The 13,103-nt window shown below is 43.5% G+C and overlaps 1 protein-coding gene across 1 annotated transcript in view; it reads left to right on the top strand.

The window, feature by feature from the left end:
• Positions 1–13,103, top strand: part of SLC30A9 (solute carrier family 30 member 9) — a 125,200-nt gene that overhangs the window by 66,071 nt on the left and 46,026 nt on the right. The window contains exons 10-12 of the mRNA XM_069744537.1: positions 3,558–3,613; positions 12,449–12,584; positions 12,663–12,702. Of these exons, the coding sequence (XP_069600638.1) occupies positions 3,558–3,613; positions 12,449–12,584; positions 12,663–12,702 (232 nt within the window). The remainder of the gene's footprint in view (positions 1–3,557; positions 3,614–12,448; positions 12,585–12,662; positions 12,703–13,103) is intronic.

Genomic DNA, 13,103 nt, shown 5'->3' with positions numbered 1-13,103 from the left:
AAGGTACAACTGACATAATTATAGCATATCCCTGCTGGTTGCTCTGGGTCCCGTCTGACCATAACATTTTTATAAGATCGATTTCCTGATAAAATAAATTTTTGCCCCCAAATTTTTTTTTTTCTCTATACTTATCTTATCTCCCTGCACCATCACGTGTGTCCTGTCTCACAGACCTGTACTGTGCAACTGATGTATAGCGACTTCCCAACCCTGATATCAGATCAAGATACTTGATTAAAATATATCTTTATTAAACAATAGTAGACCAACCACAGATAAAAATGCTCTATTGATAAATAGATAGAAAAACATGTAAAATACCCTCTCCTGTGCCCGCCTGGCATGGGAGGTTATGATACGACTGTGGTGACCCCGCTCCTCGGCTGCTTTCCCTTTATTCCCTATTAAGCTGTATTAAGTTCTATTACATTCAGTGGGAATGAAATAAGAACAACAAATAGAAACTTTTGAACCTGGTGACAGATTTCCTTTTAAAAGGGGCCCGTCGCCTGATTCATGCTGCCTAAACCGCAGGCAGCATAAACCGGAGCCTGGCGGCACGAGGTGTCCGTTTCTCTGACTTTTTAGAGAAGTTATACGTTAATGGTCCGGCCTGAGACGAGACCAGTCCAGCACTGCCCCTGGCCGGCATTTCCCAGCGATGCTCTAGGTCAGCGGTTCTCAACCTGGGGGTCGCGACCCCGAGGGGGGTCGAACGACCAAAACACAGGGGTCGCCACCCCCGCCCCCAGCCCCTGCCTCCTTCATTTGTCCCTGCCCTGCATGCGGCGGTGCACAGTTTATTATTATAGCCGGCAGTCGGCGCACATGCTGTACTGAAGAATGTGAAGTGCTGTGCAAGCAGCCGCGCGGCAGCTGCTCGCTCCTTCACATCTGAAATGATCACACACACTCATCTCGCACTGGCCTGCGACGGCGACGCCGAGTCTGTGCTCAGAGGCTCTTGATAAGAGCGGCCCGTGCGCAGCGTGGTGCGAGTGCCGACCTCACTGACTTCAGCCAGCACACAGCACAGTCCGAGGAAACAGCTGACTGTGTGACTCAGAGTCAGAGAGGAGAAGACAGGGAGGGACACACGCACCCGCACGACGCACTGTCTGCACTGAGTCTGCACTGTTCATCATCACCGACCTGTTTATTGTTACTTTGCCCGCCCTCGACTCCGCCTCTTCATCAAAAAAACTCTGTGGTCTGACTGGAGTCTGGACTAAGGGTGTATTCTAATGCTGATTGGCTGACAGATGCAGGCAGGAGCAGCCAATCAGCATTAGTTTTCTTTGTGTGACCTCACAGGTCACAGCACACCTCAATGAGCTGTGCTGTGATTGGTCATCTCTCCTCCTGCCCAAGCAGCACACCACAGGTCAGGCACGCAGGCGCGCGCACTGTCTGCAATACTATGATTGGAGGCTGCCTGGAGCTGAGGGACGTCACATTTTTTTGGATGATCGCAGCCAGTCAGTAAGGTGTAAGTAAAATATGCCTGCAGGCAGCCTGCAGCATAGTTTGAGACACTGAGACAGTTATGGGAGGCCCCCCTCTGCACCGTTGCCCCAGATAGATACTCCACATAAAGCTGTGCCATATATACAGTGCTCTGCACCGTTGCCCCATAGCTGTGCCATATAGTGCTCTGCAGTGTTGCCCCATAGCTGTGCCATATAGTGCTCTGCACTGTTGCCCCATAGCTCTGCCATATAGTGCTCTGCACCATTGCCCCACAGCTGTGCCATATAGTGCTCTGCACCGTTGCCCCATAGCTGTGCCATATAGTGCTCTGCACTGTTGCCCCATAGCTGTGCCATATAGTGCTCTGCACTGTTGCCCCATAGCTGTGCCATACAGTGCTCTGCACTGTTGCCCCATAGCTCTGCCATATAGTGCTCTGCACCATTGCCCCACAGCTGTGCCATATAGTGCTCTGCACCGTTGCCCCATAGATGCTCCACATAAATCTGTGCTGCTGCTGCAATAAAAAAATAAAAAAACACATACTCACCTCTCTTGCTTGCAGCTCCTCGGCGCCATCTTCCCGGCGTCTCTCTGCACTGACTGATCAGGCAGAGGGCGGCGCGCACACTATATGCGTCATCGCGCCCTCTGACCTGCACAGTCAGTGCGGAGAGACGCCGGGAAGATGGAGCGGCGCCCGGCGTGTGGAACGAGGGAAGGTAAATATGACATACTTACCTGCTCCCGGCGTCCCGCTCCTTCCCCCGGACAGCTGATCTACGGTGCCGCAGCCTCCTCGAGTATATACGGTAATTGTTTTTGTGATTATTTATTATGTTTGATTTGTAGCAATGAGAATACAATACATAATGCATATCAGATATTTACATTCCGAATCATAACTAATAAAATTACAGTTTTAAAGTAGCCACCAAAATTATTTTTTGGGTTGGGGGTCACCGCAACATGAGGAACTGTATTGCGGGGTCACGGCATTAGAAAGGTTGAGAACCACTGCTCTAGGTGATTGAGAGAGGTAAGGATGATATATTCCCACTAGGTGGCACTGCTTTCCGTCAAGTGTCTGTAGTGATCATGTCTGTAGATTTGTGCAGATAGTGGTCGTCCTGATCCAGTAATGGAGTAATGGCAAAATTATTCAAACCTGAAAAAGTAATGTCAGAACAGAAATTATATTTACTTTTAAGCCCAAACATGAAGGAGGATTACAAATTTAGAAGACCATTTTTTTATTTTCTGAAATTCCAGAATTGAGTTGGGTTCTGTTCAGGTTCCTTATATCTTGGTTGCAGCAAACAACGTATGTGGCCCTGTAGGATTTGCTCTGTGTGAGGTTAAGCTCAGGCGAGTGCTGAACATTGTGGACCAGTCATACGCAGGTTGCAGATGTGACTGACTCCATTTCCAGCTCTGTGTGCACAGCGGCCAAGTGCAGGGGCTGCCATACACGGGACCAGACTAAGCCAACCTGCAAATTTATTTCATTTTTTCCTCCACTCATCTCCACTAGCACATAGGCCATCATTGGTCCATGCTTGGTCTGTTGCGCACAGAAACGAGAGAAACTGAAAAAATCTGTTGATCTGAACATCCCAACAACCCTGGGATTGGCGCTGTGCAGCGCTTCACGGTAACATCCAGTCTCCATTTTAATTATAATTAATTTAGAAGCAGTAACGATGGAACAGGACAGTGCGAGACGTTCCCCTGTAGGGGGCTGCAGAGGGCCTGAGCACTTATAGCCGGACCGCCCCACTGATTACAGCTGATGGCTCTGATGACCAGAACTGGACGCTTTGCAATAGTTTAGGAATCCTCTGTAAGAAGCTCACCCATCGTGCTATGGGAGTGCTGACTCCAGAGCGTCTGCCATTACTCTGTTATTCCTCCAGAGTTCTGACAAAAGATGGGACAGACTTATTTCCTGCAGTATACATGTGTTTGTAACATCGGCACGTCAGACGAGGTGACCGGTTCTTAATTAAGCTTCCTTTTAGTTACGTAGTAACTTTCTTTTAGGTGACTGCTTGTGACCACATGGAAACTTTTCTGTATTTCAGGCTCTGTTGGCTTTAGGGATTTCACAGTCTGTACGGACGCCTGATCCTGGACACCCGTAAGAACAATTATTTAATACTAAAAATTTGTGCTCATATCACCGATTTTTAATTCTGCTCCATTATGCACATATACCCCCCCATAACGGTGCCCCTCGTCAATTGCCATTGGAGCTATCCTGTAGGTCCAGGGGTCCTGGTCGATCATGTGCAGTGGAGTCTTTTTCCGCTGGCTTCTTGTGTTGTGTGTAGAACGGAGCTTTACCTGTAAGGGATGATGTCCTGGAACGAGGCACAACTTCCTTCACTGTGTCACTAGTAAGAGGAAGTAAAAGTGTGATATGCTGAAAAAGAGAATGGACAGCCCCTCCAAAAATCATACAATGATCTAATGCCGCTAGGCAAAAGTATATATAACTGAACATGAGGTTCTTAGCTTACCATTCTGATCAGTGTATGACGCCCACTGCCACGTCACGGCAAACCTCTTAGTGGGTCCTATCGCCCTAACGGAGCAGAGCCGTGCACTGACCACCACCGCAGCGACAATACAGCAGGGCGGTAATAGTGTGCTGGTGATGAAGAAGCCGTGTGCTACAGGGGACGTGTAGGATCTGTTTTCACACGTACTGGAAACATGTATCCACACTTGCCTATTAAAACCAATGATGACCTTCACATGTTTGTGGTTTCCCAGCCACACAGATGATAAGGACCACTGCATGTCAATGGGTCCGTGTAGATACGTACAGCACACTGATGACATCCATGTGCCGTCCGTGTGACACGTACCGGCATTAAATGCATTCAAGAAATTACTGATTTTTTTTTTGTGTTTAAGATGTGCAAAGATAATAGATATCAATCCGATATCATTTGTGCCTTCCATGTGCAGCTTAATGTACAGTTTTCTGTTAACCTAATATACAGGGTTGACCATTTATAAAGTTGCATCCAAAATGGCCGACTTAAATGGCCGCCATGGTCACTACCCATCTTGAAAAGTTTTCTCCCTCCCATATACTAATGTACCACAAACAGGAAGTTGATATCACCAACCATTCCCATTTTATTTAGGTGTATCCATATACATGGCCGACCCAGGTGTATCCATATAAATGGCCGACCCTGTATAAATGAATGTAAAAAAAAAACAACCTAGCAACCCAGCAAAGGTAAAGCAGACAGCTGCAGGCTTACATTATCAGGCTGGGAAGGTGCATGGTTATTGGGTGCTTTCCAGCCTAAACATGCCAGCCCTCAGCCATCCCAGAAGTGGCACATCACGTGATGCTCCAATTCTGGCGTTTGGCCCACCTCTTCCCGATGCTGCTTCAACTCTCGGCTGTCTGCTTTACCTTTGCTGATTACCAAAAATAGGGGAGACCCCACATCGTTTTTTCATTCATTTATACGGTTAATAGCTGTACAATAAGCTCTGTGCAAGACACATGCAAATTATATATCTGCCAGATAGATATGTCTATTGGCTGTCTATGATCTCTTTATTGATCTCGGTATTGATCTCAGTATTGATCTCTCTATCTATTATCTATCTGTTATCTTTGCACACCTTTAACACCTAAAAAGCAGTAATTTCTTGAATGTATTTTGTTCCAGTACACATCACATGGATGCCATACAGACTGCACATGTATAGTACACACGGATGGTGCAAACTGCCCATCTTACTCATACATTCTGTTACGCGGACGCATGACATTGACACGATTCACACAACACCCCACCTATCCTCTATGTTTATATGGTCATGTTGCTTTTTGCAATGCACACTTACTCTGCTGTAATATATTGCTCCATGGCTTCAGCTGTCAAAGTAAATTGACTTAGGAAACTGCTGGTGGAGTTCCCCTCATTGTTCAGGGGCTTCTAAAATCTAGGTATTTAAATGGAACCTGTCACCTGTTTTGTCATACTTCAACTAAAACGATCACCTTATTCAGTGTCTGTGCTGTATTGCATAAATGGTTATATAACACCCTTACTCCCCCTGTATAACACCCAAACACCTTTTAAAGTTCTCCCATGCTGTATGTTAATCATGTCGGTCCAGTCTGATAGACGTCCTTTCTGTGCTCTCGATCCTTCCTCCCGGCTGCTTCTCACCATCCTTCTGCTGTGATTGACATGGATGATGCCTCCTGCATCATCCACATTGCCAGGTGAAATCTTGTGCTTGCGCACTATTTGCCCAATTGAGCACATGCGCACTTATATTTTCAGCTCTGCCCGCAGTCAGGCAAAGTACAGTATAGTGTGCAGGTGCGAGCCATGATTTCTCAGTAGGTGCAAGATTTCGCCCGTCAATGTGGATGACACAGGAGGCGTCCTCCACCCCAATCAAGGCAGGAGAACAGTGAGCAGCAGCCGGGAGGGGAGGTGGAGGGCCCAAAATGGATTCCTATTGGACCGGACCGACAGGATTAACATACAACGCGGGAGAACTTCGAAAGGTTTTTGCACTGATTAAGGTGCTAGTCTTAGTTCAGACATGGAAAAAAATGGTGGTAGATTCACTTTAAGGGCTTCCCTACTCAGGAGACAAGTGGTTATGTTGGCCCCGCTGTGGCACTGGCAGATAAGTCTGAGGGAAGGTCTCCGCTCACTTCATGTATGCTATAATAAATTAGGAGAGTACAATACCACGTAATATGACGATATTCTGATATCGGCTTTCGATGTTAACGCACCACCCCAAACCTTGTGTGTTTCTTTCACCTCTGGAGTGGCGCTTTAAATGTAAGCCACCTGCCCCCAGTCATATACTCGCCCTACGGTGTCTTCACATTTCTTTCGGTGCTACTCAGGTCCCCCTGCGCCATCTTAAGAGCACATCAAAAATCTCCTGCACACACATTACATTGCCTTTTTTCCTGACTCAATTGGAAAGGTGCTGTTTTTTTTTTTTTAAACTGCTGCGTGTCACTTCTTTCAGCATTTTTTTCACTTTTTGGCAGTGTTTTTTTTTTTACCCACAGAATGCAATGCGTAAGTGTAAAAATGCAGGAGAAAAATGCAGGTATCAGGTTTTGCTGCGTTTTTAGTGAAAAAAAGCTGATACAGTATGTGACACCCATTTATTTTTTGTGATTTTCCCAAGTTTAAACCATAATGTCTTGGTGTTTTCACCTGAGCATGGCACCTAGGATTAGTGCAGTTTCATTAAATGAGTGTTGTGTGACAAGGAAACATTGGCCGACCAAGGTGTGAAATAGAAATTCAAGGGAATGGAGCACACTCAGCAAATCAGGTGGTGCAGGCTGTACTTGGGAAGAACCAATACCAGTCAAATAAGCGAGAAAACAGCCGCACTCTCTCGGGTTATAGCTTGCAAAGTGGTGTATTTATTCACATGTGATTGACATTCAAATATATGTACACATACAGCAGCATAAGAAAAAAAGTGACGTTTCGACCCAATTCCGGGTCTTTCTCAAACTGCAAGTAAACATAAAATACAATTAGTGTTTATGTACATAGAGCATAATGCGTGAAATTAACATTTACAACTATATATACAACTGTAATCACTAATAAAAATTCCATGAGTCCCCTTAAGGTGAAGGATCTTTTTGAAGGTACAATAGATGCACTGCAAGTCCTTTCCCTGGTTGCCAGTGGATATACACAGTATATGGATGGGTTTGTACCGCGAGATTTAGGACCAGAGACACAATAGTGGAGAGAATATGTGTGGTCAAAATGAATAATCTAGGTTGCCCAGTGGTGAACTAAATGCATAATGGTATATAGTGGATGAAGTGGATGAAAACCTAGTGCACTGACCTGAGTAGCTGATACTGTTTGAAAATTTGAAATTAGGTCCCAAAAAGGGCTGCGGGTAGAAAAGGGGGATAAGAGGGGGAATCCTTAGTGAGGAGAAATGAGGTCTGTGTGGTATGGAAGGAAAGGTGTGAAATGGAACAATACCTGACCAACTCAAAGGATGACCAAAGTGTGAAAGTAAACAGTGTCCTACAAACTTGATGCTCTGCCTATTCCCAACCAATTCAACTCCCCCTGTTACATTTGTAACTGTGTATTTTTTCATGAACTCATTTTGTTCAGAATAATCACTATTTTTTCAGACTGAAACATTGCCTAACTTGGATTTGCTACAGCCGTAATCCCCTTTCAGGTGGTAAAACCTAAATATAAAAAACATTATAAGGCTGTCCTGCCATGGATTTTCAAAGTATGTACACAAGCTTCATCAGGTCTAAGTGATTGTTTAATAATGTATGCAGTTTCTATTGAGAAATGTAGTGACAAATCCTCCTCTGAAAAGGTTGCTTTACAACACTGATGCCATTGTGTGACCGCTGCAGCCAATCATGGCTTGTTGCTGGGACATTGTAACTATAATCTTTTGCTCAATACATTGCAGAAAGAGCATGACTTTTCTTTTTCCTGTACCGGGTAGTTTTCAATTAATTCACCCAATAGGAATAGTAATGAAATAAGTGATGTTGGGATCCTTAGGGGGCATGAAACATTCCATGTACAAAAATAAAAAGAGAAAAAATATGTATCCTTTTTTAGGGTTTTACCAAACATTTGTATATTTTCTGTATTTTAATATCCATACATTTTCTCGTCTGTACACATGCGTTTAGTGCAATGCTCTGCAGCGGACAGGCGCGCACCTCTGCACCTTACACCTGCCGCACAGCCGCCCTCCCACAAGGCATCTTTGCATAGGAGGCACAATCAGCCTGCTCCCAGATAATAATTACCAGCTTTTTGGACTTCTAAATGCTGTAAAATTATAAATATGAAAATGTATTTCATGTATCAAAACATATCTGAAATTACTCCGAAACGACAAGAGGAATTAAATTCAGGATAGTATTCAGCGAATATTTAAACACTACCCTGTTCATTAAACATCTGAATGCATTAAAAAAAAGGGATTAAATCAATTTCATCAGCAGCTGTGGTGCATAACATTAAAGTAATAAGATTAGATCTAAATAGCCTATGCCGGGAAAGGATTAGAAAAAATATACAGAATGAAATTACTTTTTTTTTAATATTTTTATGAAACACTGAAAAGGGGCATGCTACCCTAATGCTCTATTAAATGCTCCTGCCCTGTTCTTACTTTGCTGCACTTAATCCTGCATGTTGTCTTTAGTTATTATGCACTAACACAAAACATGTGTGACCATACACAACGGCGTGCAATAGTTCACAACACTATCGGGTGCCGAGAAAAAATAAAAATTGTACTGGTGGGTTCATCATAGAAAATCCTTTAAAGTGCACGTGAGACATGTAATGACTGACAGTCTGCTCTCAGGATCTACATGTCTCACACTGGTAACTCCTATCATTTACAATAAGCTCTGGAGGCAGATTTTCATGCAGATCAGTGTTCGGCCCATAGATTTTAACAGCTCATTTACATATAAGAAGCACAAGGATTTATCTGGACTAAGACATTGGATCCCAGATATCAAGGAGTAAAGGAGGGGCGATTCTACTGACAGATTGCCTTTTAATATGAGCATTTTATGAGTCCAGTTATGGAATGAAATATCTCATGAGTCCAAGTGTATTCAGTCTCCATACACCCAGCCTGACGGACAGCTGCAGGCTGTACTGAGCAGTGTGAGCTCTCTGCAGGGAGGAGGGACGCTGAGGAATTGACAAGCCAGGCTAGGTGATTGAGTTGAATGTTGTAGTGCCTTTCTGACGTGGTTTTTCAAAGCAAGTGCACCAGCCCCCTCAGGTGTAATATGTATTTAAGAATGCATGCCATTTATATTGTGGAATCAGGTGACATATCCGCTTTAAAGGGCCTTACTCTTACAAGAATGTAACAATTAAAAGTACTTTATACACGGAGTAATCACACACTAGGCAGTCACACACATTGAATTTGCACACTTTACAAGTAGGAGGGAGCTAATAATATAGTAGGAAGTAATGTAAATTCCTGCCATTGCTCTGCAGACGTGTGTACACTTCTGAAGCATCTGTCCAGACTGGTGAGACCTCGCTAACCTGCAGAGCTTTTCTGAAATGTCCTTTTCAGTTGAATGCTAGGCACAATATACTATTCCTCCCAAGCTATGCCTCTGGGAGCTGATACAGTAAGGCCGGCTTCACACTCAGCGTATGAAAATACGGTCCGTATATTACGGCCGTAATACGCTGAAATGTCCCGAAAATAGTGGTCCGTAGCTCCTCCGTAGGCAGGGTGTGTCAGCGTTTTTTGCGCATGGCATCCTCCGTATGTAATCCGTATGGCATCCGTACTGCGTGGTTTTCTCGCAGGCTTGCAAAACCAACATACCGCTATAGAAATGATCCATGTGTCCCAAAAAGAAAAAAAAATATATATATATACTGTATATATATATATATATATATATATATATATATATATATATATATATATATATATATATATATATATATATATATATATATATATATATGTCATTAGACACATATATGTATATATATTAATATTTATTCCAGCACTATACAGCTTGAAAGCCGGTAGTTCAATTACCGGCTTTTTCTTTCTCCTTCCTAAAACCCGACATGATTTGAGACATGGTTTACATACAGTAAACCATGTCTTCTCTCCATTTTTTTTGCAGATTCCACACTACTAATGTCAGTAGTGTGTATCTGCAAAATTTGGCCGTTCTAGCTCTTAAAATAAAGGGTTAAATGGCGGAAAAAATTGGCGTGGGCTCCCGCGCAATTTTCTCCGCCAGAGTAGTAAAGCCAGTGACTGAGGGCAGATATTAATAGCCTGGAGAGGGTCCATGGTTATTGGCCCCCCCTTGCTAAAAATATCTGCCCCCAGCCACCCCAGAAAAGGCACATCTGGAAGATGCGCCTATTCTGGCACTTGGCCACTCTCTTCCCATTCCCGTGTAGCGGTGGGATATGGGGTTATGAAGGGTTAATGCCACCTTGCTATTGTAAGGTGACATTAAGCCTAATTAATAATGGAGAGGCGTCAATTATGACACCTATCCATTATTAATCCAATTGAATGAAAGGGTTAAATAAAACACAAACACATTATTTAAAATTATTTTAATGAAATAAAAACAATGGTTGTTGGAGTATTTTATTCTACGCCCAATCCAATCACTGAAGACCCTCGTTCTGTGAAAGAAAAAACATAATAAACCAACAAAATACTTACCCTCCGCAGATCTGTAACGTCCAACGATGTAAATCCTTCTGAAGGGGTTAAAACATTTTGCAGCAAGGAGCTTTGCTAATGCAGGCTGCTCCTCGCAGCAAAACCCCGGGGAATGAGTCTAAATATAGATCAATGAGCTATATTTAGCTTCATTTGCGGTGAGGCGCCCTCTGCTGGTTGTTCATAGATCGTGGGAAATTTCCTAGAAAGCTCCCAGGCTTTCTAGGCAAGTTCCCACGATCTATAAACAGCCAGCAGAGGGCGCCTCACCGCAAATGAAGCTAAATATAGCTCATTGATCTATATTTAGACTCATTCCCCGGGGTTTTGCAGCGAGGAGCAGCCTGCATTAGCAAAGCTCCTTGCTGCAAAATGTTTTAACCCCTTCAGAAGGATTTACATCGTTGGACGTTACAGATCTGCGGAGGGTAAGTATATTATTGGTTTATTATGTTTTTTCTTTCACAGAACGAGGGTCTTCAGTGATTGGATTGGGCGTAGAATAAAATACTCCAACAACCATTGTTTTTATTTCATTAAAATAATTTTAAATAATGTGTTTGTGTTTTATTTAACCCTTTCATTCAATTGGATTAATAATGGATAGGTGTCATAATTGACGCCTCTCCATTATTAATTAGGCTTAATGTCACCTTACAATAGCAAGGTGGCATTAACCCTTCATTACCCCATATCCCACCGCTACACGGGAATGGGAAGAGAGTGGCCAAGTGCCAGAATAGGCGCATCTTCCAGATGTGCCTTTTCTGGGGTGGCTGGGGGCAGATATTTTTAGCCAGGGGGGGGCCAATAACCATGGACCCTCTCCAGGCTATTAATATCTGCCCTCAGTCACTGGCTTTACTACTCTGGCGGAGAAAATTGCGCGGGAGCCCACGCCAATTTTTTCCGCCATTTAACCCTTTATTTTAAGAGCTAGAACGGCCAAATTTTGCAGATACACACTACTGACATTAGTAGTGTGGAATATGCAAAAAAATGGAGAGAAGACATGGTTTACTGTATGTAAACCATGTCTCAAATCATGTCGGGTTTTAGGAAGGAGAAAGAAAAAGCCGGTAATTGAATTACCGGCTTTCAAGCTGTATAGCGCTGGAATAAATATTAATATATATACATATATGTGTCTCACTGACATATATATATATATATATATATATATATATATATATATATATATATATATATATACCTATTCTATGTGTACACATTTATTCTACCTATTCTACTGTAAGCTGTCAGTGTGATTTTACTGTACACCGCACTGAATTACCGGCTTTTCTCTCTAACAGCGCTGCGTATTTCTCGCAAGTCACACTGCTTGTCCGTGTGAAATCCGTATTTTTCACGCTTCCATAGACTTTCATTGGTGTATTTCTTGCGCAGTACGGTGACAAACGCAGCATGCTGCGATTTTGTACGGCCGTAGAAAGCCGTATAATACTGATCAGTAAAATACGGCAGATAGGAGCAGGGGCATAGAGAATAATTGTGCCGTATTTTTTGCGAGTTTTACGGACGTAGTTTCTGCGCTCTTACGTCCGTAAAACTCGCAAGTGTGAAGCCGGCCTAATACACTCATTTATCCTGTTTCAGGAACCCTGTAGAAAGCTCCTGTCTGACAACACGGGGTCTTTAAATTCAGAACCAAATAATTGTGACTTTATTAATCCCACAGGTATGGTTTCACCAATATGCGCTACATTGCCTCATTGATCAGCGGCGTTGGCATTTTTATGATGGGTGCTGGACTGTCTTGGTATCATGGCATCATGGGGTTACTTCATCCGCAACCCATGGAGTCTCTTCTCTGGGTAAGTCTGAGGTCTCCTTTCTGTACCCTGTCACAGTCTCTTCCCGGAGAAAGTACAAGGCTTGTGTTATCGTTACAGGCATACTGTATCCTGGCAGGATCGTTAGTTTCTGAAGGAGGTAAGCAATATGTCACCATGGACCGCCATTATGGGACACAATAAGCTTACCTGTTACCGGTTCTGCTATGGGAGCTGATTTTTTTGGGAATCCCTAGAAATATTGTTACTTTTATTGGCAATAACGTGTAATATTCTGGAACCTATAAGAGGCAGATCTTTAGCCTGTGACAAATCAGAGCGTAAACCTGTGCTGTGCAGGGGACATCGATCTACGGTCCGGGATTAGGACACGGCGCACGTGACGTCATAGGAATAATTAGATTTACGCCCAGCTATTACTCAGCTCGCCGATATCTTTCTGCATCTCCGACGTCGCCCGTCTGCGCGCTGAAATTCGAGTGTGAATGGATTGCTTAGGATGTTCTCATGAGCGCTCTGCTGCAATAATCTTTTTTTTTT

Source organism: Ranitomeya imitator, chromosome 1 (genome assembly GCF_032444005.1).
Source record: "Ranitomeya imitator isolate aRanImi1 chromosome 1, aRanImi1.pri, whole genome shotgun sequence".
NCBI classification, from domain to species: Eukaryota; Metazoa; Chordata; class Amphibia; order Anura; family Dendrobatidae; genus Ranitomeya; species Ranitomeya imitator.
Note: the sequence above shows the minus strand (reverse complement) of the source record. Positions and strands in the feature narration are given on the sequence as shown.